Source organism: Elephantulus edwardii, unplaced genomic scaffold (assembly GCF_000299155.1).
Source record: "Elephantulus edwardii isolate Elephantulus edwardi_28Jun2011 unplaced genomic scaffold, EleEdw1.0 scaffold00345, whole genome shotgun sequence".
In the NCBI taxonomy this organism is placed as follows: domain Eukaryota; kingdom Metazoa; phylum Chordata; class Mammalia; order Macroscelidea; family Macroscelididae; genus Elephantulus; species Elephantulus edwardii.
The window spans coordinates 1,633,196-1,658,232 of record NW_006400095.1 but is presented as its reverse complement, the minus strand read 5'-3'; the positions used below and the strand labels follow the sequence as shown (position 1 = coordinate 1,658,232).

At 36.8% G+C, this 25,037-nt stretch overlaps 1 protein-coding gene across 1 annotated transcript in view; it reads left to right on the top strand.

Moving 5' to 3' along the window:
* PTPRZ1 (protein tyrosine phosphatase, receptor-type, Z polypeptide 1) overlaps window positions 1-25,037 on the top strand; it is a 158,262-nt gene that overhangs the window by 90,599 nt on the left and 42,626 nt on the right. Inside the window, exons 10-13 of the mRNA XM_006901805.1 lie at window positions 1,829-1,955; window positions 9,129-9,166; window positions 11,567-15,128; window positions 20,196-20,340. Coding sequence (XP_006901867.1) covers window positions 1,829-1,955; window positions 9,129-9,166; window positions 11,567-15,128; window positions 20,196-20,340 — 3,872 coding nt within the window. The remainder of the gene's footprint in view (window positions 1-1,828; window positions 1,956-9,128; window positions 9,167-11,566; window positions 15,129-20,195; window positions 20,341-25,037) is intronic.

Genomic DNA, 25,037 nt, shown 5'->3' with positions numbered 1-25,037 from the left:
AATCTCTTCACTATCCATCCTAATGTTGATTTAAATCAGGTAGTATAGGCCATCTTTATCAAAAAGTAGACCTAGAGGACAGTTGTCTCACATACTTTAGGCATGTTGTCCATGAGGGACCAGTCCTTGGTAAAAGAAGTCACACTGGGAACGATTGGGGGCCAGAGAAAGAAAAGAAGACCCTCAGCTAGGTGGATTGACCCAGTAACTGTGACAGTGAGTTCAGTCATATCAGAGATCATGAACATGGTACAGGTTAGGGCCAGGTTGGGTCAGATCTGCTGTTTACAGGGTCGCTCTCTCTAGTCAGAATTCACTCAATTACTCCTAACAACAACAACAACAGAGAAGAGCAGAGGAAATTGATGTGGTTCTATGGGAGGATTCCCAGCCTTCTTGGGGAATACTTCGGTCTCATTTATGGCCAGTGCAGCTACCACCCATTTGCCAGTGGAAGCTACTATGATGCTGGACAAATTTCGGTAGAGCTTTCAGATTCAGACAGAGGAGTAAGAAAGAGTTGATGATCTCCTTCCAAAAGTCAGCCACGTAAAACCTATAGATCTCATGGTCTCATTCACAACCAGTCATACGATGGGGCAGAATTGGCTATCGTTTTGTTCTGTTGTGTCTGTGGTTCCCTTGCTGAACTGACTTCTCATCAGCTAACACAGTTAAATTCCTTAACTGAGATCTCACATTTGTGAGAAAAAGAGATAAGAGTCAGAGGTGGAATCTCAATACCTTGATGAGTACTCTGGTTTCGTTCATCGTACTGTGTTGGCACAGAAGATTTCAGTAGGGGATTGATGCTGGGCCACAGGAGAGGAGACAGGTTGGGGGTCAGCCGTTAGCACCAAGTCTTGGGGACTGAACTGTTGGGGCCTTGCCAATTTCCTGGACCTTTGTCTGCTCAGGCAGGATCAACTCCCTCTCATCTACTGTGGAAGAGGAGACAGGTCAGCCAGCTGAGACTTGGGGACTGAACTGTTGTGACTTACAGATGCAGGTGACATATTCCAAGCATGCCTGGGGCTGAACTTTGGAGATGTGAGATAGATAATTCTTAGGAAAAAATTCCCCTCATCCTTTCACAACACACGTAAACACATATTCAAGAAAATGAAGTATAAATTCCTTCTGTGGCTGGGACATCTCAACTTTTAAGATTTGCCTTGGCAGGGAACAGTTGACCAAAGAGTGGTAAGAGTATGCATTTAAATAAAAATTGTAATCTTTCTCTTGGTCTTTATTCTTATATGAAAATACAGAAATATTTTAGCAAAGTTTTTCAGTTATCTTAAAAGAATATAGAACTGAGAGCTGGGAAAGTTGTAGAATTTATGAATATTATAATATTTTTCATTTCTTAATTATGTGATGAAGATACTAATACTGTAACTATCTTCCTTGTATACTGTTAGGATGAAAGAAGTAAATTCATTTTTACCCAATTTACCTACAGGGTGTTTTTTACCTGATACTTCCTATTTGTAGATGCAGATGTTTTAAAATAAAAAATAATTTTAAATTTGGGACAGTAATTCATTAATTAAATGAGTTCTAGTTAAAAAGGAATCGTTAGAGAAATCTTATGAAAAAGCAGAATGAAAGAAATAAACTTAGTTTTCCAGTATCTCGGTAATTCATAACTATCTAAAACTCAACATCACATTGCAAAAGATTTAGAGGAGATATATAAAATACAAACATTTTTTCCATAATATAAATATTTCCATATGAGGAGAAGTTGACTAAGAACAAATATTTAGCATGTTAGCATCACTGTGAGAACATGTTTGTATAATTACTAACATCTTTCTTTCAGGGTGCTATTCTTAATAATTTACTGCCCAATATGAGTTATGTCCTTCAAATAGTAGCCATATGCACTAATGGATTATATGGAAAATACAGTGATCAGCTGATTGTCGACATGCCTTCTGATGATGTTGGTAAGTGCCTACCTGGTAGATTTCCTTTTTTTTTTTTTTTTAAAGGCGAAAGATTTATTCGATCTGAAGAGAAACAAGAGTATATTACCTGGTAGATTTCAATACTAATAAATAGAGTAGTGTCGAATTTCTTGCTGCCTTCTGTCTCACTTTTATATTCAATTGGGGCAGGGAAAGTGGTTATCTCTTCAGTTTGAATTGCCAGGTAATTTTGTGAAGTATGGAGTCCATTTTCATTCAACCATTTGGTTCAGGACAATAAATTTGATTCTTAATACTGAAGATTTTTATTTAGAAATGAAAACAGCAAATGATTTGTCATATTTGTAATGATAACCAAATGTGAAAACTACTTTGTGAGTATTGAAACATTTATTTAATATAAGAATTGGTTTCATTTATGTTCTTTCTTTACAGCCCGTAAAACATTGTGTCGTAAGTATATGCATGACCCTAGTAACATGTGAGGTGCTTTGAAATATCTATACAAAGCATCTCAACAGATTTTCTGATTTGGGAAGTTTTTCTTGTAGGTGATTTGCCAATACTGTTTCACATACACGCTCCCACACAGAGAGTCCCTAATTTTATATGCATGCATCTTCTCTAAATATTATGGGATAATATTTTTGTCTCAGAGCATATGCAATAATCACATTCACTTGCGGTTTATTGAGAAAATAAAATGCTGACCATAATAATCTGACAAATTATATAATCAAATTCCCTTTATTGATATGTATAGATTTAAAGTAATATAATCAAAGTATGTGCATGTATACATGCACACACAAATACATGTATGTCTACATACATACATACATACATACATAGTATATGCACTCACACAGACACACATATGATACAGACATACATATTTGTCATTTGTAGTACATTCACATTTAGTAAAACTAATAGATATTAGAACTTAATTTCTATTATTTATGTAAGGGAGTGAGAAACTTGAAGTTGTAATTCTGTGATGCTAGTTTAGACATACTGTGTAGATGTAAATAGCTGTAGAGTATTTGAACATTTCTAACATGAAAGTTTTCTAAAGTTTAGAACTGGAATTTTAAAAATATTTAAGGATACATAATAGTCATTAGTTACGTTACATTTTTACACATGTAGTAAGTATAGATGTGCACTGGTTTGCCTTCATGGTCTAAATGCACTTAGCAGGGTCTTGAATCCAGTCTGAGCTTAAATAAAGTATATATATTCACTCATAGTTTTTCTGTAGCTTTTTCTCATAACTTTCCATAGTTGTTCTAACTAGTTGACACTTTAAATTAGGGAACCTGTCCACTAGAACATGAGATGTTAGATGTAGAATTTTCCAAAATGTCTTCCAACTTTAATAAAAGAGGCCAAGTAATGTTTATGACTATCCCCGCAGCAATGCTGCTACATAATAATAAGTCTTACGGCCTTCATGTAACATACATATCATCATCTTTCCCATTGCCTTCACTCAGCATTGTTTTCTAAAATCAGGTTCTTTTTAAATGGAATGTGAGCTTTAAGAGTGATTTTCAAGTTAACTGACCACCACAGTCACTCCATAAGCTCATGCTTCTTCCTCTACTGAAAGTCAGCTTTCTCCTAAATTCCCCATAGTTCATCTCCCTAGAAAATGACATCTGTGGCAGTGTAACATTGACCATTTATTTGGCTAGCATTAAATGATTGCCTTAAATATGACAATATTTAGATTAAAAAGTTTCCTACTTTTCTAGATGTATGTAAAGATACAAACCACATTGAACATCCTCCTTTAATTTTACTATCCTAGACTTACTTATGCCACCCCAGTTTCTAAAATGAAATCAGTTTTCCAGGAATTTTTTTTAAAAAAGCAATGGATTTTAGCTATTTATTTGATACTATTAAGTCCCATGCTAGACTTAAAATTTCTGCATTTTCTTTTGCTTTTATTGCATATGGAAAGTGAGATCAAATATTTATTTTCTACAGGAGTGATTTCCAATTGATCCTTTTAAATTGAGTCTGTGGTGGCACAAAGTTCAAGAACTTTAAATTATTTGTATTGGATTCACAGTCGGTCATACTAATAAATATATCTTAATTTCTATTATTTTTTAAAGGCTTGGGAAAATTGAAATTGTGATACTATGATGCTCACATGGACACACCGTTTAATCCTTGTGGATACTGAATCCCTTAAAGCATTCTATACAATTACTTCCTGGTATAAAATGGTATTTTACTTAATGTTTTGGTAATACATGCCTCTTAACAGTCCGGAGTTTTAGAAAAGTACTTTCTCTATATAATTCCTTAATTACTTCTACCAAAAATTCCTTGAGCAAAATGCAATTTAATAAAAAATATGTATTCTTCATATTCTATATAAAGAAAATATTGGATGGTTTTGAACTTAATATGTTTTATTGCAATGGCAACAGTATCATTTCAAACTATCTTTTGAAATCCAGGATTGAAATTGTGTTGCCTTAAATATTGAGTCCATGGTAAATACATCACAGTCTGAGCCTTGACAGCAGTCTGTCTTGCAGTTTGGAGTGATGTTACTAATAGGAGTTGTGAGTTTTCTGCTTTACGTGTCTGATCAAGTGGTTTTAAGTTTGGTGCTTGTTTCATGATTTCTGTTAAGTATTGTTTCATCCTGTTAGTCATATTGTCCCATTACCTTACTACTGTTGTGGTAGACTTTATTTATTTTATTAATTAGATTGTTTTCTAAATGCTATATTCTTGGTTTAAAACAAAATGAAGGAGGTCATTTATAAATGTCTCCATTATTTCTTTCAGAGTTCAAATATTCTATTCAAAAATCTTTGAAGAAAAACTCAGTCTTCCAAATTGTGTGTTTAACTTGGGCTAATTTGGTTAATTTCTTGCTTGTCAACATTAATGTTGTTTTGTACAATAGTGTTGCAACACACTGATATTGATATCCTGGAGGTATTGTTTTGGTTGTCATTTTTTAAAAAAATGCTAAAATTTCTATTCTGAAACAAATTTGTCAAAATAATCTTATTGTTCGGAAGCTATGTATATGCTTTTAAAAGACATTGTGGGAAATATATATTTGTGAATAGAGAATTCACAAATGTATTTCATTTAAACTAATTCTATTCATTTTTCTTTGATTGTGTAGAGATAATTATTATTCCGTTACAGAAGAATTTATTTAAGTATATATTTAGGGCCTTGATAATTAAAAGCATGGTGAATTAGATCAGCACCTTTGCCTGTCAATGTGTGTTTTTCCATTTGTGTAACAGTTGTCTTTGTTAAGTCGTTATCCACCCCTCCTCACTCTACCTGTATCATCCTACACTGTGAGTGTTGTGATGTAATGATATTTAGGATCACAGTTTGAAATGATTGAAGTCTGCATTGCTTTTTACCTTTTGCGTTGTGAAACAAACAGCTTACTTTCAAACAATTAAATAAGACTTGCTGGCCAACCTTCACCAGTGTTGCCTCCTTGTATTATGGAACATTAATGTGTTAGCATCATGTTATTTTAGAATATCTAGTGGTATGCGCCCCAAAACAAAAGTGGAATGAGTGCGTAACTTTTATTCCATTACCACACACATGTACATTTTAACCATTCACACACATGCATTTTTAATGATGTTGACCATCTTCATTTTTTCAGTCAAACTTTGTATATCCTTCATGGAATCTGTCTTGGTGAAGTGAGAAGATTCTATAAATTAGTACAATTTTAAACAGTTTCATATACCAGTAGGGCCAGAACCTGATTAAGCACCACTATTATGAAGAAGCACTAGACCAAGAGGTGCCCAATGTGAGATTATATGTGAATCAGTCAACCAAATCTTGGCTACCATAGTATTGGATTCCCGGAATAAAAAGTGTGACTTCATAGTCTCTCGACATATTGAAACAGTTTGTCAAAAGTTATTTTAATTCAAAATCTTTCTGGGGACACTCAGTACTATAAAATTTCTAGACTATTTCAATGCAGATCTATTGAAGGCTCCTGGGCAGCCACAAAATTCCAGTCAAGTAAACTTATCTGAGTGTGTGGGAAGATCCTCAATGAGATGTATTGACTCAATGAGTGGAGTAATGGGGGGAGAAATGTCGGAAAGGGTGAGATTGACTCAGGATAGAGCAGGGTTCAGAGCTGTTTGTAAACAGGGTCGTTATGAGTCACAGGCAACTCGATGGCACATAACAACAACAGTCTCACCTCAACTCAATGTCCTCGAGTTGGACCCAACTCATAGCTGACCCTCCAGCAAGTTTTCAGAGGCTATCAATCACACAGGAAGAGAATGCTCACCTTGTTCCCTCAGAATAGCTGGTGGATTCAAACCACCTACGTTTGGGTTGCCAGTGCAACCCTTAGCCACTAGTTCAACAGGCAGCCAGAGTGAAGGTCCTGCAAAGAGGTTAATGCATACCACTATGCAAGCACCAGGACGTGGCATAATTACCCACGAGAGAGCCATACAACTAAGAGAGTGTGAACTTCTGCTTGGGCCCGCACATACTACCCCTCAGGCTTAAAGGGGCCCAAAGAAAACTGTTGCTCATGATCATAAAAGTCAATTATAGTAGAGTTCATTGGCCCACGTTAGAGGTTAAGATTGTCCATGATTGTGTATTTTAACATACAAGGTCTATGACCAATATAGGTATTTTATGCACTAGTAACAGAGTAGAAATATATACAGTGAACACTTATATTGAAAGAAAAGTTAATAAATCTTGAATATATTTACCACATGTAAACCAAGCAACATGGAAATCCTCTTTTTATGTTTAGCAGTAAGTTGATGATTAGAGAGTGTCTTCATTTTACAGAACCTTAAAAACCACATTGAATACAATGAACTTTATTGTTAAGGTTTTGGTTTTGTTCATTGTCATATAGTCTTTTTAACAGATAATAACAGATAAATACAATGAACTTTATTGTTAAGATTTTGGTTTTGTTCATTGTCTTATAGTCTTTTTAACAGATAATAACAGATAAATGATAATATATGCTACACCAGTCTTAAACATTTAATTATGGTTAAGGAAATTTTCTGATATCAACGTTAAAATAAGAGCATAAAAAGAAACAACCATTAAAAACATTGCCAATAAATGTAGATATTGTCTCACATGCTGAACATGAAGACTTTTTGTAGGCTCTATTTTTCTAAAGTATTCAAAATACTTGTTCCTAATAGTCACAGTGTAGTGACTTCTCAGGTTTTACATTCATACTTAGTGATTCATTGTAGATTTTTGAAATGCAAGTGGCTGAGCCATTGAAATTACTTTGAAGTGGAAAAGTAATGATTTAGTCATATAAAAGCCAGAGAGTGGAAAAGGAGAAACTAAATGATTCAAACGAAAAATTCTAAACTCCTTTCTGGTCATTTTTAACCGAAGGGGGGAAAAATGAGAGTTAAAATTTCAAAATGTAATTGTTTTTAGTGACTATTTTCATCATTTTAAAAACTAAAAATTATTGTTGTTGTTGATTTCTGTTGAGTTCAGCATGACTCATGGACTCTGTATGGAAAAAAAGGCCTGAAGCCCCTCTACAACTATAGACATTTATCAAAGTTCATAGAGTGTCCGGAGGCAAGTTGTTTAGGAAGTGGACACCACTCCTGCTTCCAAACCTGTCATAGTTGTTATGTGCCATTTAGTTGCCTGTGATGTATAGTGGCCCTATGTACAGCAGCTCTGATCCCTTCCCTGCCCTGACACACCAACCCCCATCACCTCAATTAATATAGAAATAAATAAAATTAAAGTGTATATGTCTAAATCCCCTGCTGGGTGGACTGGTAACTTTTGTTTGAAGTCTCTTCTAAATTTAATTGATTGTATATAACTGCATTTTATGGTTTTACTTTACTTAATACCTAGAAAATTTCTGGTACAAATAAACTCAAGTAGGTTTGTCTGTGTTGCAAACTGGTTGAGATTTGATGAACATTTTATGTTAACTCAGTTATACCTTTGAAATGTTCATAAAATTTGCATTGCCTTTGGGAACATGGAAAGGCATAGAACTTAGACCACGTACCTCACTGAGACAGTGAAGACCATGAACTTGCTTTGTAGATGGCGTAAGATTCTCTAAAAGGAGCATCATCACGTGCTCAAACCCTTCCTGTACCTTGTCCGCCGCCTTCTTCCCAATGACCTTGTCAGATCAGCTAACGACTCATGAACAATTCTTCTCTGACTCTTTAGAAATGTGGCAGTGTCCATAGACGACTTGTTGGAGAGATGTAATCAAGAGTTAGTCGTTCTTAAACTTTTCTAACAAACCATTTTTTTTAAAGATAGAAATATTTAAGTGTAGAAACGTATTGATTCTGATCTGTGGAAGAGGACAGACCTGAACGACCCTGGCTGTCAACAGTATTTCCTCACTTCCCTAGAGAGGTTTGTACCTCGCTATACTCCACCTTTCCCACCAGCAGCCATGGCTGGGATCTGTTGGAAAAGACCTGGTAACTCTCTGTTTGACCTTGGAAATAGACATACGTACGTATGTACATACATACATACATACATACATACAAACAAACAAACATCAAATCTGAAGAGACCGCAGAATTCCCTTTCTTCAGAAAAGGAAATTAAGAAAACAAAGTGAATGAGAAAGAGGATCCTGCAAATCTATGTAAAATCTGAAATATGTAAAGTTTTTTAACCCTGTTTAGGTGAAAGTAACAAATCTGCACTGACAAAAAATTGTTTGACTTCATTACACTCATTTCTTTCAGCCTCATTATCCTTCCCCCAACCCCCAATCCCTTCTCAATTACAATCAGACTTAGGCTGAAAGTGAGGAAGGAATCCAGAGTGGATGAGTCAGACAAGGGTTTGGATGCAATTACATACAAGTGGAGGTGGTGTTGTGTTATGTTTTATGTTATGTTATGTTGTTGTGTGATGTGGTGTTGTGTTGTGTTGTGATATGATGTGATGTTTTGGTGTGTTATGTTGTTATATTATGGAGAGTTCAACAGTGTTGAAAAATAAAACTTGAAATTTCCTCATTGAGATACTCTTCATTTGGAAAGCTAATAGTTTTTATTTTCTTTTTTCCTCTTTTCAGCTAAAGGCAAGCATGTAGAACTGAAGTATTGAATGAAAATTTTAATGATTCTGTTTTTAATTTTGTAGAATTTGACCTCTTTCCTGGAACTGAAGAAATTACCAAGGTATCATAACCATTCTTACACTTAATATTTTTGGGGTGCATTGTGGAACTTTATAAACAGCCATGTTTTTTATATACATGATTATTTTATGAACAAATTGGAAGACACTCAGATTAATACAACACAAAATACCAAAAAGCTGCAAGGGGTTTAGTGACAATAAACAAAATAATAAACTTTTGAAATAGCTATACTTATTCACTAAAACTAAAGATCTTTTTTAATGTTCAGACTTTTCTAAAGGATTAAAATGTTATTTGACCAAGTCTTAACATAGCTACTTTATTTGTCAATCATTTAAGCATTGATTTAGATATTGATAATAAATGAGTCAAAATAAAAAGTCTATATATTATTTCCACATATAATTAGATTATTTATGTTAAGCAATTCTTTTTATATGTTTGTATCTGTTTCTCCAGGTAAATGGATATTTAAGAAAGACCTAATAATTTTAACATCTCCACTTTTAAAATAGAAAGTTATGTAACTTTTATTAATTACAATCTAAGCAGAAATGAGATGGATTGACACAGGACTGTGGTAATGGGGGCAGGTGTGTCAGAGACAGTGAGATTAGCTTAGAATAGGACAGAGTTCTGGGCTATTGTGCATAAATCAGGTCACTATGAGTCGAAAGCAACTCGATGGCACATAACAAGAACAACAAGCCCAAATGTGCTGTTACTTTATCAGCATACCTTCCCCCCCAAACCCTCTCCCTTCTTCCCCCGTTTCTTATTATAAGCAGCAAGGATAAACAGAGCCACAGTTTTACAGTCTTGCTGTGAAATCTCAGGTAAATATCCAGTTCTATCCTTTATAAGTTCTGCTTCCCACAAAACAATCAAGGGGAGGAAAAAAAAAAACCCAAGCAAAACTCATGCAGGTTCTTTGCTACTGTAGAAAAAGATTGACTTTTTTAAAAAAAGACAGTAAAGTCTCCATCTGTATCGATGCAGAAAGAATAGATAATCTTATGTTTAGTCATATCGTATTGCGTTATGCTTAATGAAACATATGTTGCCTAGAGCATTGTTGTGATATGTTTTGTGTTGTTGTGGACTACTGAAGCAATGGTTTAGGTTCGGCAAGCAAACAGGTTTTACTCTTAATAATAAATGTGCTGGCAGGGTATCCTCCCCCACCCCCCCGCACCCTTGAAAATTATAAATTAAAGCAATTGACACACATTTAGAAGACATTGCTGTTGGCTTCAGTGGTTCCCACAGCAATGGAAAGGCTGATAGCTTGGTCCCTTCACAAAAGATTGTCTTTTCTTCACTTTCTCTAGAGGATTCTCCCATTTCTTTCTGAGTCCATATCAGAAACACCTTTTTCCCCCCATAGTCTTATCACCAGTCTCGTCAAGGAAATGCAGGCTTTTATTGCCATACATTGCCACCATGGTCCACGGCCAAAACCACCTGTCTATTTTAAGCATTAAGTAACTGCACCCGTACTGTCTAGTACTGAATTCTGTCATAGTTACCTACTGTTGCCACGGTTTCTAAAAGAAGTGCCACAAGCAAATGAATTTTTTAAAAATGGTAGTTTGTTGCCTAACGTTTTAGAGATTATACCCATGTGATAGAATTAATGAATGGATGCTGCCTAACATGCGAGCTCATCAATTCCTTGATATTGTCTGTTAAATTGGTATATGAGTGAGCGTTCTTCTGAGGAGTTGATCAGGTTTTTAGAGAGATCTGAGTTTTATAAAGTTTAGCATATGCTCGAATAGAGAGCATTAGAAGGAAGTATACGTTTACTCTTTTCTTTTACAAGAAACCTTAAACTTATTTTTACAAAGTCCCTTTAAAATGTCTGCCTAAATGTTAACGTGGAAAATAAATGAAGGGAAGCAAAGTCTCTTCTTTTCCTAGTTTTCCTTAGAGTAACGGGAGAATTATAGCTTCTTCTGAATAAATGCCATTAATTAGCCTGAATATGCAAATTACTCTGGTCTTTGAGATCATTGCATTGCCATTTCATATTATAAGTAGCTAATTGTTATTTAGCTTGCTGCCAGATGAACTAAACAAAGAAACATAAAACCAAGAAAATAAGTAGCGTGTTAAATTTCATTCTCAAAAGTAAGTACTACAAAATGCCTTCCTATAAGCCTATTAATTTAATTACTTCCTTTTATGGCATTAAAATAAAAGGCAGCTATAAAGAAAAGGGTTTTCTTAAGTGCAATTATTTATTTACAAAGTGAATAGTAAAGGTAATAAAAACAGAGGTGGCATCTGTGGGATGGTACCTTATGAGTAGGAAAAACTCCCAAAATCATGGCAGGGAAGAGTCAGACTATACGGAAGTATAGGATAGTGCTATTAAGATGAAGTTTTTCTCTTATTTCCTTGTAAGCCATTAACTTGTGTTTGTTTTTTAAAGGAGAGGCAAGAGAGTGATGAAGATACTGCCATGAATCCTGGTAAAGATAGTGCAATCAACCAAATAAGGAAAAAGGAGCCGCAGATCCCCACCACAACCAACTACAACCGAGGAGGGACTAAGTTTGGAGAGGCTGAGACTAACCGATCCCCGACAAGAGGGAGCGAATATTCTGCCACGGGTGATGTCCCCAACACATTTTTAGCTTCTACATCCCACACGGTCGTCCAAGAAAAAGATGCTTCCTTAACCTCGCAATCTGTGACCAGACACCCACCTCACACTGTGGAAGGTACTTCAGCCTCTTTAAATGATGGCTCTAAAACCGCTCTTAGATTTCCACAGATGAATGTGTCTGAGAGAGCAGAGCCTGTAGATACGGTCTCTACCACGGACTCGCCAGAGCTATCGACTGATATCAGTGGGGAAGAGAGCTCCTTGCCCAATTTCAAACTCGATATGGGAGTTGATGATTCTTCTGGCTCTAGCCCTGCAACTTCTGTCATACCTTTCACCTCTGAGAACTTATTTCATGGGTACATATTTTCATCAGAAAACCCAGAGACAATCACAGATGATATCCTCATGCCAGACCCTATGAGGAATGCTTCAGAAGACTCAGTGTCATCGGGTGTGGAAGAGTCTGTAAAGGATCCTTCCCTTGACAGGAGCCTGTGGTTCCCTAGCACAACAGATGGGACCATAGAGCCTGATGTGGGATCTGGGAGAGACCACTTTTTCCTGACTAATTACTCTGAGACAGATGTTGATGAATCTGAAAAGACAACTGAGCCCTTCTCCCTGGGCCCCCTGGGGTCGCAGATTCCCTCAGTCACAGATACAGAGATGCCACATTATTCGACCTGGGCCTCCTTGCCAACTGAAGTCACACCTCATGCTTTTACTCCATCCTCAGGACAGCGCGATTCGGTCCCCACTGTCAACGTGGTTCTCCCGCAGACAACCCAACCGGTGTTCAATGGTGAGACTCCTCCTCAGCCTTCCTACAGTAGTGAAGTCCTCCCTCTAGTTACCCCCTTGTTGCTTGACAATCAGACCCTCAACACCACCCCCGCTGCTTCGAGTAGTGATTCGGCCTTGCATGCTACGCCTGTATTTCCCAGTGTTGATGTGTCACTTGACTCCATCCTGTCTTCCTATGAGGGTGCACCTCTGCTTCCGTCTTCCTCTGCTTCCTTCAGTAGTGACTTGTCTCGCCGTCTGTACACAGCTTCTCAGGGCCTTCCGCAAGTGACTGCAGCTCTTGACAGTGCTCAGGTGTCCCCGCATGCATCTCTGCCGGTGGCCGGGGGTGATGCGTTAGTAGAGCCCAGCCTTGCTCAGTACCCTGATGTGGCAGCACATCAGACCTCTGCTCGTGCTGCTTCAGAGACCGTGGAGTTGGGTCGCGAAGCTGGTGTCCTTTATCAAACCCTCATGTTTTCACAAGTGGAACCAGGCAGCGCTGATGTCATGATGCATGCACGTTCTCCAGGGCCTGAACTGTCTCATGTCTTAGCCAGTAGCGAGGGCTCCCAGCACAGCTCCGCTGGGCCTCATGCTTCTGCAGCACCGGGGCCTGAGTCTGTTGAGGTGTCTCAGCAGGCTTTCTTATTGAACAGCCCTAGTCATGTGCTGATGCCCACGTCTTCGCTCATAGCCCCCACTGCAGTCCTGCTGCAGCCCACCCGTGCGCTCACTGACGATGTGGAGTGGTCTGGGGGCTCCTCGGGTAGTGAATTGCTTTTACCTGACACAGATGGTCTCCTAGTCCTTAACATTTCTTCACCTGTTTCTGTGGCTGAATTTACATATGCAACATCTGTGTTTGGTGATGCTAATAAGCCGCCTCCTAAAAGTGACGTGATACATGGAAATGAGACTGAACTGTCAGTTCCTCCTTTCGGTGAGATGGTGTTGCGTTCTGAAAGCTCGGTCCTGTCTGCTAATCTCAATACACTGAATGTGTCTTTGCAAGAAACTCCTGTTTTCCTTTCGAGCACAAAGGGCCTGATCCCAGAGCCCCTCGATTATCCCACCACTAAGGTCTCTGCTCCTGAAAATACCTTCGCCACTCAGCCTACACATGTTCTGTCTCAAGCCTTGGTGGACACTTTACTTAGACCTATTCTTAGTGCAGCCTCAGAGCCAGTGCTCTCTGATCCTGCTTCTCCTGAAATCTTATCTCCTTCGACACAGCTCTTATTTTACGAGGCCTCAGCTGCTTTTAATACTGAAACACTGCAGACTCCTTCCCGGGTTTCTGATGGGGACACCTTGCTTAAATCAGCTCTCCCGGCAGTACCTAGTGATCCAATATCGGTCGAGGCCCCTAAGGTTGATCGAATTAGCTCTACAGCGTTGCCGCTCATGGCATCAGGGTCTGCTTTGAGTCAAAACGTGCTGCACTCCACAGAGGTGCCAGCTCTTGATGTTTCACCTACTTCCAGTGCGCAGCCGGCTTCCCTTCAAGGTGTGGCCGTTTCTTATGCCAGTAAGAAACCCTTCGAACCAGTTTTGCCTGACAGCGAAAGTCCCCAGCAAGAGGTACCTCCATGGTCCAGTAATGATGAGTTGTTTCAAACTGCCAGTTTGACACTTAGCCTTAACTTTCCCTCTCAGGAAAGGCGTGCAGTAGCCACTCCTGTGTTACCTGTGGACGTCTTGCCAGTCACACCATTCAGTAAGCTTGAACATGACGATGATGTCTCCTCCTCCACCAAAAGTTCTGTGACTACCGGGCCATTTGCTGGTATTCCAACAATTGATTCAGATGCCCGTGTATCTGCTGAGCATTCTGGACATGTGTATGTTTCCACTACATCCATTTCTCCAAACCAGGATGGGTCCCTAAGCCCAACCACATTGCCATTTCCTTCTCAAGCCTCTTCTGAACTGACTCACACTGCCAGTTCCTATGCTGATTTAGTAGGTGAAGGTGATGACGATGATGATGGAGGATATGATGTGGAAGGGGTTGATGATGAGGGTGAGGATGATGATGGTGATGGCAGAGGTAGAGATGGCTTATTCATACATACGTGTATGTCCTGCTCATCTGATAGAGAGTCACAGGAAAAGGTCATGAATGAGTTAGACAGCCAGGACAGCAGTCTTACGGATCAGGATAAAGCGATCTCACATCGACCGTCTGAGAATGCTGACGAAGAGAAGAAGGTCACAGGTGGAGCCTCAGACAGTCAGACTGGCACAGACAGAGGTCCTGGCAGAGCGCCACCAGCAAAAGCACCGCCCCCAAAGCACAGTGATGCAAAGGAGGAAAACAACACTCAGACCAGTAGATCCCTGCTTCCTCTCAGCCCCAAATCCAAATATTGGTCCATCCTGGCCAGCGATGAAGAGAGTGGGTCAGGGCAGAGCACCTCCGAGAGCCTCAGTGATAACGAGACGTCCACAGATTTCACTTTCCCCGATGGGAATGAGAGAGATGCCGACGGGGTCCTGGAGACAGGAGACTCTGAAATAACCCTCGGATCCCCAGAGTCCTCAACACCGTCTCTTGCTAGTGAGCAGTCAGAGGTGTTCAACGTTTCAGAGGCAGGTTAGTTACAGATCAGAGATAGACTCAGGGGTGGTGGTTTTCTCCCATCCTCTGAAAGTGAAGTAGAAAAGTTATGGAAAAAGAGCACATCCCATTTTTAAAAAACTAAAAAGAGGAAACAAATAATTTTCAGTTCTCAAAGTAAGATTTAATCATTTAAATCATCACACAACATATTCTCATCCTTAATTCCTTTCTCTCCAAAATAGGGAAGGTGATTTTCACTCATTGTTGATATTTCATGTTCTCCAAGATGCCTAGTGTCTGTGGGAGCCATTTTATGTGTATAATGCATTTTGATTCCACTGCTTTTTTGATGGCAAGCTTAAAGTGTGCTATTTTTAGATGATAGTTTCAATTTTTCACCCTTGGATTCTAAAATGTAAGTTGTCTGTGAAACTATAAAATTAATTACAAAATCTGATGGTAATGTGGTACGAGCACCGCCCCATCACTCCTCCCACAGGAAGGCGTGGTATCATTTCCAGGTCCACATCCACTCGGAGGGCTTTCAAATTCACAAGTTCTGTTGCCAAATTGTGAAAGTCAGTAATAAGCTAGGAAATATTTTGTTCTATGACTACTTTCCGGTTGCCTAAAGAGGGCAGTGTTTACCAACAAAATGCATTCTGCTGTGTCTGCTTTTACACTCCTTCCTAAGATGTTACAAATTTGTGTATTAATATGCATAGTAGGTGTAGGTATTGTATGACAAGATGTAAAAAAACAAGAGAACGTTTTCTATAGGAATGCCTTTCGTTTGTTAATGTGCTTTATGTAAATCGGTTTGTCAGCCAGATGTTTCTTAGAACAATTTACTTGAAGCATATATAGTACAGATGTTTGCTGTAAACGTCAGAAGAAAGAAAAAGGAAAGTCAACATTGCACGTAGAAATACTAAGGGATTTCAATGAATTGAATGCAAGAATTTGATAATTTGACTTTTATTTTAAGAATCTTTAAAATTAGCATTGGATATATTTGAATTTTGACAGCAAGTTTTAAAAAAGATAGGCTGATGTAACAACTTGTCCTCATAAAAGTGGATCTTTTAAATCCGGAGCATAGCTATTTGTCTCTTCAGGGGTATTTTTCTTCTTTGCTATATTCATTCTTGAATAAGTTACCTAATTTCCCTTTAGTGCACAGCAATTAAAAGATGGTACAATATGATGTAGAAGGTTTTCTTCATTTTCTTTGATATCTGTTGTTGTATTCTAATTGAAACATTCAAACTCTAGTATTTATAGGTGTATAATTAATAAGTAACTATATTTCCTACTTGGCATATGACTGCTATCCACCCTCAAGTATAATAATTGGGTGTGTTTTTATTTTATCGTGTTAGACTTTTTAGATAAAATAACAGAAATTTTTCCATTTTTCTGTTTTACTAGGTAGTTATGTTATTGATATCTTCTTGCTAGATTTTTGCCATTAGAGAAAAAGACCTTATATATTGTAAAATGATAAACCTAGAATTGTTGACTAAATGTTAGTAAGTTTCACTCTGTTTAGATTTATTGTATTACTAGGAGTGTGTTTCCCCACTGATGAACAGAAAACAATAAGAATATAACATACAATATCATCAAGTCGTGTAATGAATCAAGTAAGAACTAATAAGATTAGCAAAATTTATACCCGTTTTTAGAAATGTGTATGCAAATAAATGTTGTGGTGCTGGAGAAGAGTGTTTAACATACCAGGGACTGTCCTGGAGAGGGTAAAACCACTTTGCTCTCCGGAGGCAAGGATTTTGACGCTCCGTCTCACATAACTTTGGGCACCTGTTCAGGAGGGACCAATCCTTGGTGAGGGACATCATCCTTGGAAGGGTACAGGGGTAGCACAGGACAGGAAGACCCAGGATGAGGTAGATTGATTCAGTGAATGGAGCAATTGGATTAAGTCTGTAATATATGATAAGATTGGTGCAAGATAGGGCAGCTTTCAGAGCTAATATACATAAGGTTGCTATGAGACCCAGGTGACTCGATGGCACATAACAACATGCAAACAAAATCCTATCTTTTATCCATTCATTGAATATACCCCTCTACCGAGTTCATAGGTAGGTCCAATGGCCGAATGGGTAAGAAGTTGAACGGCCAACCCAAAGACAGGTTGTTGGAATCTATCAGCTGCTCTGAGGAAAAATTATGGGCAGTCTCCTCCTGTCAAAATCCACTGGAGGGCCAGTTATGAGTCTGTAGTTCATACCAAGTTCATAGAAAATTTTAAACTTAAAACTTACTATTTATATTCCAGAATATGAAACAAGTTCTAAAAGTGTTCCTCTAAGTAACACAGATAAGGCAAAATGTTGGTATTTGTCAAGTAAAGAGAGAGCAGAGATACAAAAATACTAGAATATTTGATCCAGATTACATAGGAAGTAAAATGCAAAACTGAGACTGGAAGTATTATTGGTGTTTGTTTCTTAGAGACTGTTTTTATTTTAAGAATGATATTGTGCATATATACATATATATATGTATGTATATATATATATATAATGCTTTAATTGTGATGTCAAAATGATACTGTTTTAGTCTCCAAACATTTGAAATATTCATCTCAGTTCTTTAATTTCTAATTGTCTACTAGTTGATGATTCCTATTTTATAATTTAGATAGTCCACACATATGGCTGCATCATCACAACAGATATTTAAATCTCAATTAATTCAGAATCAAATAGTGAGATGTTCCTCATTACAGAAAGAACCAACTAATTATGTACATTTCATGTGGCATTCCATTTTGTAAAACGGGTTTCATAAAATATAATTATCATGGAATTATTATTCTGATTCTTCATTTAAAAGGTTTTATTTATTAAGTCACATGGCTCAGAGAGCTTGAGTCCATTTTACAAGCCAATATGTGCAGTCATGTATATTCATGTATTGTGCGCTTTATGTGATGTACATATTATATACTTTGTTACAGATGCCTTATATATGTATCACCTATTTGATAATTCATATGTAATCTCTGTGTATGCATTACATATATAAGAGAGCTGTGTGTATGTGCACCTATTTACATATTACAGGGCTTACTAAAACAAAAATTGCTTGTTCAGTAGAACTGAGAGTCCGCCCAAGAATTATCCTTTCTATCAAGTTGCAAGTAATGCTGATGCAATGGTTCTGGAAAACATATTTTAATAACCACCAATGTAGATAATAAGAGTAATTAACATATCTAATTACTATGTGTCCCTCAGTCTCCCCTCTGTGCCTCCCAACCGATTTTGGCTCCGCCTTGGGGCTTTGTACCTGTAGGCGTGTCAGAAGCTATTGCCAGGAGTCGCTTCTCTATTGCCTGGCCTGACTTCTGCCCACGTCTTCCAGGAGTGGCAAACAATTCGACAACACATAACAACAACAACCACCACCAAAATTACTATGTACCAGAGTCTCTACAAAGTGAGCTGTTTTATTTATTACAGAGTTCCCATTTAGGTAACAATAGCATCACAAGGAAAAATGTGGTCACCAGGAAGACCACTTAGTATAAGGAGTTTTTCTAAATTTCAGTGCACCTGTCAATCCACTTAGCCTTCAGATATGTCTCCCTGGATTGCGTGATGACCTGGAAGTCTGAGTAACATAAAAGAAAAAAAGGAAAAAAAAGCTTTGACTTTTTCTCCAAGCATAGTAACATCTCAGAATTACTTGAATTTACAGCCTAGTTCTTTTGTGCAGTTTATCATATTCTAGTCACATTTTGAAATGTAAAGTTCTAAATGCACTTTTTTCTCTAGAAAATACATCCATAATTCTAAGATAATTTTTTTAACATTTGGGTATTGTTTATATTCTTATAGCATATTTTCTTTATAAGCAGATTAAATTCTTGGTGCTTTCTTTAATTGTTCTAGCTTAGAAAAACTATCATTTACAATATTAACTTTTTGCCACTAGATTTTTGTGCTATATTCATATATGTATATTACCTTCAATTTTCTTATTTTTAAGTATGTAAAATTGAGCCTTTCTCTCTCAATTAGATACACAGTTGAAAAACCTCTAAGTGTACCAATTGTAGGAACCAACTACTGTGTTGCCTAAATGTGGTTCTTTCAGAATTCCTACAAGTAGACAGGACCAAGAGCTCACAGGATGACCATCTCATCCTGCTAGAAACAGTCCTAATATTCAGTCACGTTGATTTCCCATTGAGCATACTTCAGAGAAGAGAGCAAAGTTTGTTACTGACCATTGACACTATGTAGTTCTGAAACTGAAAAATTTGGAAAAATATCTCCAGTTACAGTGATTTTGAAAGCACCAGTGCCTCATTGTTTCCAAGTATTCACAAAAAATAGTCATCTGTGATATTTTCCTATTAACCCAAAGACTAAATGTGGGATTCTTCATTATTTATATTTGTATACATGAGAAGAATTTCTTAGATCTGCATGTTTCTTCAGTTCACATACAAGAGTATTTGTATTTTTCTAGAAAAAAGCATTTTAAAAGACTGTTCACAAATACATTTAAAATCAATCTAAATTTGGAATTGAAATGACTAGCTCAATTGAAGGGATTACCTAATACAAAGAGGATTATTGTTGCATTACTGTCTTCATGAAATTAACTCTTCTAATTTGAGTCTTGAGAAAAATTAGAAAAAATATAAAATTCAAAATAACTCCATTAAAACCAAATTTTTAAAACTCAGGTTAGTGTGTGATGAGTCAATAAGTAGCATTGCTTTTCCTGATCATTTTCTTTGAAAAGGTGATCGTTTTGTTGTTTTCATTCTCCTAAACCCCTTTAGCAAGCTTTTCAAGGCTCTATTATGCTTACATCTTGCTGGGCACCTCTGTTTTCTCTGTTGAGATGTTTTAGTTTAGCTTTGATGCTCTGCCTTACTTTTTAAGCTTTGGTTTCTCTAAATTAATTAACTTGCAAATGTAGAAGTTCTTTGCATCCCAAAGTAAAAGCTGTTAAGGTAAGTAACAACATGAAGGTTGCACTTAATTACTTGAAAGATATTCTGACTATACTTGGAGCTTATGTATCAACTCTCTCAATTTTCTCTGACTACAGAGGCCAGTAATAGTAGCCATGAGTCTCGTATTGGTCTAGCTGAGGGTTTGGAATCCAAGAAGAAGACAGTTATACCCCTTGTGATCGTGTCAGCCCTGACTTTTATCTGTCTAGTGGTTCTTGTGGGTATACTCATCTACTGGAGGTAAGTTGAGTGTTTATTTCTGCAAATTTCGTAAAGCTCAAGTTTTGACCATGGTTGATTGATACTAACAGGTGTGAGAAGCCGTGAGAGCACAGCCAGTAGTTTTTCCCCTTGAGAGCTGTCTTTAATTAACTCCAGTAACTATAAAAAGGTGAACTTATGAATCCAAAGATATAATAATAAAACATTAAATTGTTTATATACTTAAATAAAATAATTAAAGGTGGATTGGAGGAAGCTTAACTTTAGATAATATTTAGTGTAATTCTTTGGCAGTTGTTCCTTCTTATTAATCTAATGAACATTCAAATATTGTCCTATCAGTTAATATACAACTATGGATTTTACTGTTATAATTCTAAAAGTTGTTGTGTAGGAAAATGTAATGTTTTAATATAGTAAGAAGTAATTGTTACTTTGAGACAAGATGGGGCACAGTCAGAGTGTTATGATCATAGACTAATTGGTGTTTTTAAATAGCATTATCATTTATTCACAATAGACATCAACTATGGATACTAAGCAAAAATTATAATCTGGGCACAAATATGAAAAATAAGCAATTAAAATATAAATAAAGTTGAAAAATAAATATGTAACTCCATTAGGTGCATGAGGCTTTTAAATTATTTGTAATTTCCCTTGATAATAATGAAATAAGGCTTTAGTCTCATGAATAACTTACAAAACCCCTTTAAAACATAAACACAGTTACCTCTATCCTCAGTTTTCAATGCTGTGTAAGCAGAACACTAGCAATTTTATGAAACGCGTAAGTCATTGTAACTATTGGAAAACCAGGACTTTTTTAATGATGTAAGGATTCTTTTCTATAAATTAAAAAAGGGCATAGCTCAGTACTTGGAACTTTTATATGAAAAGATATTTTGGTCAGCAAATTGGTAATTCTTTTTGTTCAGCAGTATCTTTTTATAGTTTCATATTGCCACTTTATAATTTCCTGAAATAGCTTATCTTAGTTTATTAAAATATTTACTGTGTTTATTACCTGTCATATGCTTGTATGGGATAGTTTATTAGCCATCTCTCAGGACTGTGCTGACCATTACGGAGGAATACCACAATGAATGGATGATTGAGAGCCAGAGCTTAAGGAAATGTATGCTTATTTAGGAGGGAAAAGTGTCTATGAAAAATTTAGAAGAAAATATACAAAAAACATGTATATTTAGCAACTGAAATCTTTAATGTTAACAGTGGAAAAAACCCAGAGGTCTAAATGAGAATACTTGTCAAGGGCAATTTACAGCCTTAAAAACCCCGGAAGGGTTAGCTGTGATTCGGGTTTAGCTATGATTTGAGTTTTGACTCATATAAAATGTAGGGTTTGAGATGGGTAGCAGTCAGAAAGTAGAAAGTAGAGTCAGAAGATTAATTAAGGTAGTGTTATAGCAGGCAGAACATCTTGCGGCAGGAATTAGCTGTTGGTGTGAACAGTAATGAGATCTGGGCCATGTAGTTGTATATTGGTTGGCTCTGTGTGTGTGTGTGTGTGTGTGTGTGTGTGTGTGTACACAAACATACATATACATATAAACACACACACATATATATATATACACACACACATATATGATGTATATATCCTGCATCACAGTTAAGGATGTGATTTGAGAGCAGCTGGTGGATTCAAACCGTGTGCCTTTGGGTTGGCAGCACAAGTCCTTATCACTAACTCACCAGAGCTTCCTCCTTATTAACATGCAGAAGATGACAGTATTAGTGCAATCTTCAAAGTTGGTGTGAATTATTAAAGTTCAGTATAAAGTACTGTGTGAATGATATTATTTCACTTGCCTGTATGGAAATATTTTACTATGAAAAGCAGCTGCTCCGCAGGAGAAAAATAGTCACCTCCTGGTGGTTAACTGCCTCTGAAAACCCACTGAAGAGTTGACTGTGGTTCAGTTCCAACTCAGTGTTATACAACAAGAACATTTTAAATTATTTTAAAACCCAATGACTTTTCAATAAGAATTCTAAAATACAGTTATAAAAAGAAATCTAAGGGAGCTCTGGTGGCCTAGTGGCAAGAAGCTGCACTGCAATCCCAGAGGTACATGGTTCAAATCCACCAGTTGTTCTGCTGCAGAAGGAGGGGCACTCTCCTCCTGTACCAGTCAGAACCGATTTGATGGTACACACAAAAAATAATAAAATAAAATCATTTTAAAGAAAAAGAAATCTGTGGAGCAGCTGGTGAAACCTCCTATCTTTGGGTTGACAGCCTCTTACCCACTATGCCACCCAAACTGCCAAAGTAATCAATTCCTATGGATTTTACAAGTTTATGTGCTTCCCAGTCTAAAATTTTAAGGAGATAATAATAATAATTATTGAATGAGAGCATGGGCAATCCTCTCCTGTGCAGTTAACTAACTTCCTCTGAAAACCCACCAGAGGGTCAGCTATGGGTGAGTTACGACTCAATGGTACACAGCAACAGTAGTTTCATTTAGCTGACTCCAAGTAAGTGGTCCCCTATATTTGCTAAACCTTGAGAAAAGGCATGTTTTAATAAAAAAAAATTGCAAGCAAAATTAGAAGTAGTAAAATATGGGTTTCCTTCCCAATTCTGACATTATGCTGTAAAACTTTGGGTGTATCATTTATCCACCTACAAATTCATATCCTATGTTCACCATTTGGAATGTGATGTTACCAAAGCATCTTTACTGCTCATCTAGGCTTCCTCCATGGTTCTGTTGTGAAGGCAGCATTCAGAATATTGTTTCATATTTGTATAAGGATGCTGCAAGAGGAAATAATAATTACACATGTCTAGCTTTTAATTCTAAATACTTACTGTGATGAAAAGGTGTAAATTAAATAATCAGATTAACATTGATTGATAGGACCTATGTCTACAAGTTTAAAACAGTCGTCACTTTTTTTCATCATGGCTGAGTGATAATTAGCAGGAGACAGAGTTATCAACACTTAGCACATAGACGTGAAGACGTTCACCACATATACAGAGCAGATGGACTATAGATAGTGAATCTTGTCATACATTAAATAATATGCTGGAAATTTTTTCCAGATGTTTTAAGGTAAAATTTACATGAGCTAAGTCAAGATTCTAAGATGAAAAACTGTTTCTACAAGGAAGAAGATTTTCAAATAGTTTTTTGTTGTTTTGGGGTTTTTTTTCCAAAAAGACAAAGGGACATTTAGAGTACAAGCCTAAAAATGATCAAAGTTTTATTCTATAAAGCGATTTACTGTAACAAAAGGAATATAAAGGAGAACTTGACCTGGAGCAATATGTGGCAAGAGAGAACTATAAATTCTTTCCAAAACTTAGATTCAAATTCATAGGTGATTGGGGAGACTACCAATCCAGAGAGCAGTCCTTCCAGAACCATGCTACTTTTTAAGCATAATGTCATCGCCCATATAAAAGCACTCTAAAATATAAAACAGCCATATATAGGCTTCCTTCATCCATAGTTTATCATATATTTATTTTCTAACATATACTTTTTTATATCCAAGAAACTAGGAGCCCTGGTAGTGAGTTCACAGACCAACAGTTTGAATCCACCAACCACACTGTGAGAGAAAGGTCTGCGACCATTAAGATTTACAGACTCAGACTCCTGACAGAGAGTCGTGTCATCATGGATTGGAATAAACTCAATGGCAATGAGTTTAGGCTTATCAAGGAATTAGTGTCATAATTACTGTTATTTATTTTCTAAAACCAACAAAGATTTTATTACATAGCTGATATAGGTCCAAACCTGTATATATTCTTCCATCCACCTATTATTCTTTAACTATTTATTTCACCTTTCTATTCTAAATATTTTAAGATTTCAAAGATATCTCACTTGAACCTCAAGTAGATAGAGTCTAGGATGCAACTAAAAACATGATTGATGATACCAACGCATCAGTAGAAATTCATATGCTCATTCAACAGAGATGAATACCTGTTGTACTCTGGGCACTGTATTAATAGTGAAGTTTGCATAATTAAAACATTAATCGAATTCTGTCCATTTGGGTGTGTAAAATGAAAAAGAAATGTCCTCTTCCTTTTATCTAATCAACTATCTAATGATAAAATATAAGAAAAAAAACCCCACAAGTGTCATTATAAAATAACTAAACCTAATGACCAATTTCTTTTTTAAATTGCAACAAAATATTACAGAAGAACATCTAGGAAATTAAGGTCACCCTTGACCTACTTGGTGTATTTTTAAAATAGTCTTCATGGAGTTGAGTGTGCATGGACATCAGTAGCAGCACAAACAGAAAAGCTGGAATGATAACATTAGATTAGGAAAGAAAAGGCTGTTCCACACAGTAAATTTTTTTAATTATTATTAAATTGTATTAGTTTTAATGAACATTTATAGAGATTTTGGGTTTTCATTCATTCATTGTTGCTCTGTTTTCTCTACCCTCCTCCCCAGTTCGTTCTTCTTCCCCCCACCCCGAATGTCTGTTTTAATCGTCCAATTATGACAATGCTTGTCAAAGCCAGTTCTGATTAATCTCCTTTGTCAGTGTGTCCTTTGCCATTCCCTATCACTCCTCCCTGAGAGAGACTTCACCCTGATTAATAAGGAAAAGGGGATAGCGTATTCTCTTAGCTACTTCCTGCTGAAAAGGGATGCTGTGGGTTTCAGGGTGAAGATCTCTCACTACTCTAAAGGGCCCCT